Below are 6,020 nucleotides of genomic sequence, written 5' to 3' on the forward strand. Positions count from 1 at the left end.
ATACCCTGTCGAGTTCATAGGCTGGGTGGAGACAGTCAGGCCTGGTCTCCATGCTGCTGAGAGGCTGGGGAAGAGGAACCTTCCAGGAGAAGTGGAAAGTCTTAACTCTCCAGAGAAGCAATTAGGGTGTGCATTGGGCTGTGCACCATCAAGGGAGTGAAGTAGTCTACCAGAAGAGAGGTTGTGGAGTCAAGGGTAGGGCTGGGGTGTAGCTAAAAGCTGTGACTCCACAGGAGACCAAAAGAAAAAAAAAAAAAAAAAAAAAAAAAACCGCCTCATTGCCTATCCTTCCAAGCTACCAGATCAAGGCCAGCAAGGGTAGAGACCGGAAGCGGTCTAATGTCAGGTTCTGGATTTCAAAGGCAAGGACCTCACACAGGTTGGCTTAGTCTGGTCCCAGAGATCCCTACAAGCCAGTAGGACTCTAGAAAAGGCATGCTCACGGGGCTGGGTCACGCCCATTTTTACCAGGCCACAGGAGCCTGGTGGCTGTGGAGTGCAGCCCGCAGGGGCCCCTGCTCCGTGGTCTCAGGCCTCCAGTCTCTCTACCCCATCCCTCCTCCCCTCCCCCTGCACACTTCCACTCCTCTCCGGGGGAAGAACCTTCCTTCACGAGGAGCCCACGGAGTTCTGAATCAGCTCTGCTGAGACAAAGCACCCCTACAGCTTCCCCTTTGCGCTGGTCTCCGGCAGGCCCTCCCCCAGGCCAGGGATGGTAGGAGGGGAGGCCAGCTGTGCCTCCCCTCGGGCCGGACGTGGCACAGGGGCACTGGCCAAAGCCTTTGGGCACCCAGCCTCTGCTCTCGGGTCCCACTTCCCACGGTCCATCCTGGAGTCCAGTCAGGGTGTTTCGGAGCTGTCTGCAAAATCAAAATGTTCTGGTGGGTCCTAGTAGGGCGGCCCTGGGGCTGCACAGCTGTCAAAGTCAGGCACAGCTGGCGGGCGGAAGCCCCAAGCCCTGGACACCCCTCAAGAGCAGCTCGCGCACAAGCCGCTGCCGAGGAGGGGACTTTTATTTTGCACAGAGCTCAGATCTCTTAGGCAACGCGCAAGTCTGCACGGAAGGCCACAGGAGCGGAGCCGCCAGCCAGGAAACGTCCTCTGGGAGCACGCAAAGGGCAGCGCCGAGGCTCCCGGCGATCCCTGCGCTGGCGCTGACGGCATCAAAAAGCACCGGAAGCGTGGCAGCCGCGGCGGAGCCACGTGTGGAGCAGAGAGCCGGCGTGGGCTGGGTGAGTTTCCGAGCTGGGACCACGCGTCTCGGGCGGGAAAGGCGCTCCGGGCTCGCCTGCAGGCCCCGTGCTGTCCCGCGGGGGCCGCCCGGGGACTCTGGGCTTGCAGCAGGCTTCTCCCCGCTGCTGGAGCTCGCCTCTCAGGCCGCCGCCTTCACGGCTGGGGAATGGGGAAAGCCTGTCCCGGTCTACCTTTGCGCACTCTGTCTTGTGTCCTCCCAGACCTAGAAGGGCTCCACAGGCCAGGCTGGAGCGCAGCTCTGTTGGTTCGCCCGACCAAGTCAGCTACCCGTACCCACCCTGCCCGGAGCAAACCACAGACCCTCATCCTCCCTGCTGGTCCTCCGACCTCACGCCCGCACGCCACTTCCCCAGGTCCCTGATACTTGCTACATGTTAACACCACCATGAGCTTCGTGGCATACGAGGAGCTGATCAAGGAAGGCGATACAGCCATCCTGTCACTGGGCCATGGCTCGATGATGGCAGTGCGTGTGCAGCGTGGGGCACAGACCCAGACCCGGCATGGCGTCCTGCGGCACTCGGTGGACCTCATTGGCCGCCCGTTTGGCTCCAAGGTGATCTGCAGCAGAGGCGGCTGGGTGTATGTGCTTCACCCCACTCCTGAGCTCTGGACAGTGAACCTTCCCCACCGCACACAGATCCTCTACTCCACCGACATTGCCTTGATCACCATGATGCTGGAGCTGCGGCCCGGCTCTGTGGTCTGTGAATCAGGTGAGCCCCTCTGCTGCCTCCAGAGCTGAGCACCTACGTAAAAGTGGAGTCAGACCCACCAGAGTTAAGACCGTTTGCAGCTAACCCTTCCTTGCACGTGTGTGCTGAATTACTTGGTTTGGTGGGGGAATGGAGACAGAACCGAGCAATCACGTCTGTTGGAGACTGACCTGGGTTGGAGAAGGGAAAGGAGGCGGCCGCGGTGGTGCCTTGTGCATGAGGGTCTTGGCTTGCTGTGATGTGTAAGGGCTAGGCTTGCTTGGTGCTGGCCAAGGTGCTGACCACTCATATCTAGTCCAGCTGTCCCTTTCCTGAGGGCGGTTAATAACCCCAAGAGCTCATTGTAGTGAAAATTCTGCCCACACCCATTCACAGCCAGGCCCTTGCCTAGTTTCAGCGGCGATTAGCAGCACTGTCACTGAGGTTGGTAGAAGTGCCTGGGAGCTGTCTGTCTGTCTCATACACACCCCTGGGTGCTGTGGCCGCTTTGAGCAGCAATCTAGGCATGTGTCTCCAACAAGAATGATTCCTTGCTAGATCCTTGGTGGTGTTTTTCTGTTGGGCTCGGGAGTCATGAGAGTCCCTGATCTCCGTGTTGCTGGCTTTCTCTCCCTTCAGAGGGACAGCAGAATTCAGAGCCAGCCCTAACAACTCTCCACGTCCTGCAGCAGGGACTACCCTCCCTCAGGCCCTCATCCCTTTTCAGTCAGCAGCCCACTCCTGTGCTCCCGTGTGGTACCAAGTTCCTGCCTGAAAAGACAGGACGGGCTGTGAACCTGGTGACCATTCGGTGCTGCCGTCGGTGAAACTTACACTCAGGAACGCTTGCTTGAGGGTGACTTGGTGGGAGTCCCCCGATCTCAGGACGTGACCTTTAGGTTAAAAATGGTGAGGTACTCCCAAAAGCCAAAGAAGAGTTGTGCAAATGCCCTGGGGCAGGGGGAGGTAGGGGTATGGTGCTGGTGGCCCTGGCAGGAAGACGGATGTGGCTGGAGCAGGAAGTGAGGACAACCTGCAGATAGAGGGAGGGATCTGATGCATGAGGCCCAGAGGTGGGAGAAGGGATCACCTGCTTGGAGGTGGGTGGCTGAAGAGTCTGGCCCCTGCGGTGGGGGTGACTTCCTGGGTCTTGGGGTGATTGGACTTGGGTGGGGTCCAGCTTTGATGGGCGCGCACTTCTACGGTGTGTTTAAGAGGGCACATTGCCTGAGGGGGCAGTTATGGGGTGAGTGGGGACAGGCTAGCCCACGTCCTGGAGTATACGGCGTCAGTAAAGAAGGACAGCGGGCTTCTAAGGGAGAGTGGAGGGTTTGAGGGGAGGTAGATAGAGCCCATGGATTGACTGTGGTAGAAGAGGCTAGGTCAGGAGAGAACAGGCCAGCATCAGCCCTGCCCAGACTCACCTGTGCAGGCCGCAGCGTATGTGCTTCTGACTGGTTCTGTCCGCACTGGGTAGGACTGCCCCCAGCCCAGCATCCCAGACCCAGGGCTGAGGCTGCCGAGCGCAGACGTGGAGCTCATAAAACCATCGGTAGCCACCTGTGGCCCCAGGGTCAGCTGTACTCTTGGGCGTGCAGAGAGGGAGCTGTTCCTGGGTGGCTGTGGGTCCTCAGGTGACCCCTCCCATCTGTCCTGCTAGGCACTGGCAGTGGCTCTGTCTCCCATGCGATCATCCGCAGCATCGTCCCCACTGGCCACCTACACACCGTGGAGTTCCACGAGCAGCGGGCAGACAAAGCCCGGGAAGAGTTCCAGGAGCACCGGGTGAGCCAGTGGGTGACCGTGCACACCCAGGATGTGTGCCGCAGTGGCTTCGGTGTGACCCGTGTGGCCGATGCTGTCTTCTTGGATATCCCATCGCCCTGGGAAGCTGTGGGCCATGCCTGGGACGCCCTCAAGGTTGAAGGTGTGTCAGTGGGGTTGGGAAGGGCACCGGTGGGGGCTGAGCTTCTGGGTCATCCAGAACCCAGAGAGACCCAGGTTCCTGTGGGCCCCACAGTACCAACTGCCAGGCCCAGACTCCTTTCCTTCCAAAGTGAAGGCTGGCTACACAGCAGGGCTCTGGGAAGATGGGTCCCATTCTTTAGCCAAGATAGGAGCTCACTGAGGCCCTGGGGCCTTGGCAACCCCATCCAAGTGCAGACAGGATTTGCATGACAGGACAGGCCTGGATTCAATATGGAGGTCATAGGCGGTACCCTGCCCCCAGCCATTTCCTGCAGACTCCCTACACCCATGCTGTAGAGCCAGGCAGCTGGACCCTTTTAGGGAAGATGCTGTGTGGGCGGAGCAATGGGGAGGCCTGGAGAAGGTCGGCCCAGAGCCAGAGGCGGCTGGTGAGTCCCAGGGATTTTGCCTTTTCTGGAGAAGCAGCATGCTTGGCAGCCAGGACTGTTCTCCCAGCACCCTACAGAGGGCGGAGGGAGCCTCTCAGACAGGCAGGAGCCCAGGCCCTCCGGCTGCCTCAGGGTCTGCTTAGATCCCTGTGTCCCTCATGTCTGCTAAGGTGGCTTAGAGCTGGTCCACACCTGAAGGCTCCCTGACGCAGGGCCCTGGCTGGTCCAGGCAGGTGAACCTCCTTGCAGTCATCCAGGGGTACCTGCGCCTGGTTTGTGGTCCCGTGTCCCCTCTCCCGGGCTTATCCCCAGATCTTCACGCTCTGGGTCCTTAGGTGCCTTTTGTTGTGTGCCTGGTGTTTTCTAACACGGCCTGTCTCTGGTGGCTTCTGGAAGTTTGGTATGTGGTGTTTGCTGCTCTTCAGTGACAGTGGGCTCTCTGCACTGATGTCAGGCCGCCTCCTGTCTCATACCTGCCAGGTGTCCTGTGTCAGGGAGCCCAGGGACATTTGTGCGCACTCCTTCCCTGCGGAGATGCGGAGAGGGCACTCACTGTCTGGGCCGGCTGTGAGGCCTGTGGGCTGCCCCGGTGGGAGGCTGCAGGGAGGAGCTCAGACTGTGCTCCCTTCAGGCCCCTCCTGTTCCCAAGAGCCAATGACAGCCTCTAATTTCCTGTGACAGCAGCAGCCCACACACCGCCCTATGCTACCCTATTGTTAGAGCTATTCTTGGGCCTGGCTCTGACAGCCCTGACCCCCAGCCCTCCATGCCTCCTACAAGGCAGGCTGGCGATGCCTGCTGGCAGGCAGGGAAAGCCAGGCATCTAGGGCTTAGCTTGGGCTTGACTGCTGACCTGGGCCCCTGCCCCAGTGTGGGCCAGCCGGTAGGGTACAGCTTCCCAAAGCCCCAGCGTAGCTCCTTGGCTTACAGCCTGCAGGCGCCAGCCTCAGGCCCTGGGTGGGCTGTGGGTGCTGCTGGCCCTGCCCTCTGACCCCGTTCTTGCTCCTCCAGGTGGACGCTTCTGTTCCTTCTCCCCATGCATTGAGCAAGTGCAGCGCACATGCCAGGCGCTGGCAGCCCACGGGTTCACAGAGCTCAGCACGCTGGAGGTGCTGCCGCAGGTCTACAACGTACGCACTGTCAGCCTGCCCTTGCCTGACCTGGGGGCCGGTGGCTCCGAGGTCAGCGTGGGCTCTGATGCCGGCCCCTTCCGCAGTGGCACACCCATGAAGGAGACTGTGGGCCACACCGGCTACCTGACTTTTGCCACCAAGACTCCAGGCTAGTGGGCCTGGGCAGGAGGATCACGGGCGGGCGGGCGGGGAGGCCAGCGGCTGCCTTATATGGCCAGCCACTGCCTGTGGGGCTTGTGTTTAGAAACAGACGGCAGGGTGGGTGGGGCAGCTGAGGGGGGAGGCGGCCCGGTGAGGGGGGAGGCATTCCTATCTCCTGAGAGGGCAGCCTCCACCTCATCTCCGTTCATCTCAAGCTCTGTCCTGGCTTGTCAACATGAAGTCTCCTCTGCCATAGGCTCTCCTGGGTGTTGAGAGCAAATGGTACAAGTTGAAGATGTGGGCACTGCCCGAAGCCTGGGCTGCCCTCCAGGGGCAGTAGGCTGGCCTGGCCCTGCCCTTACCTCCTCAGTCCTTCCCCAGGGCTGATGGAGGGCCAGGCTGGCCTAGGGATCAAAGGTGACCTCATAGGCTTGAGCGCT

General features: G+C 60.6%; 1 protein-coding gene across 1 annotated transcript; it reads left to right on the forward strand.

Moving 5' to 3' along the window:
- The first annotated feature begins 1,602 nt into the window (after positions 1–1,602).
- Positions 1,603–5,611, forward strand: Trmt61a (tRNA methyltransferase 61A). Its single transcript, XM_051196418.1, has 3 exons — positions 1,603–1,970; positions 3,610–3,876; positions 5,318–5,611. Exons 1-3 carry the CDS (start codon positions 1,640–1,642, stop codon positions 5,590–5,592), a joined length of 873 nt encoding a protein of 290 aa, XP_051052375.1. The 5' UTR covers positions 1,603–1,639; the 3' UTR covers positions 5,593–5,611.
- Positions 5,612–6,020: the final 409 nt, after the last annotated feature.

This window comes from Phodopus roborovskii, unplaced genomic scaffold (genome assembly GCF_943737965.1).
Source record: "Phodopus roborovskii unplaced genomic scaffold, PHOROB, whole genome shotgun sequence".
Taxonomy (NCBI): Eukaryota; Metazoa; Chordata; class Mammalia; order Rodentia; family Cricetidae; genus Phodopus; species Phodopus roborovskii.

Excerpts from the sequence above, each read along its gene's own strand:
- Trmt61a (XM_051196418.1), top strand. The coding sequence starts at position 1,640 with ATGAGCTTCGTGGCATACGAGGAGCTGATCAAGGAAGGCGATACAGCC. Across the intron at positions 1,971-3,609 it reads CTCTGTGGTCTGTGAATCAG|GCACTGGCAGTGGCTCTGTC; the intron begins GTGAGCCCCTCT and ends CTGTCCTGCTAG. Across the intron at positions 3,877-5,317 it reads GGACGCCCTCAAGGTTGAAG|GTGGACGCTTCTGTTCCTTC; the intron begins GTGTGTCAGTGG and ends TTGCTCCTCCAG.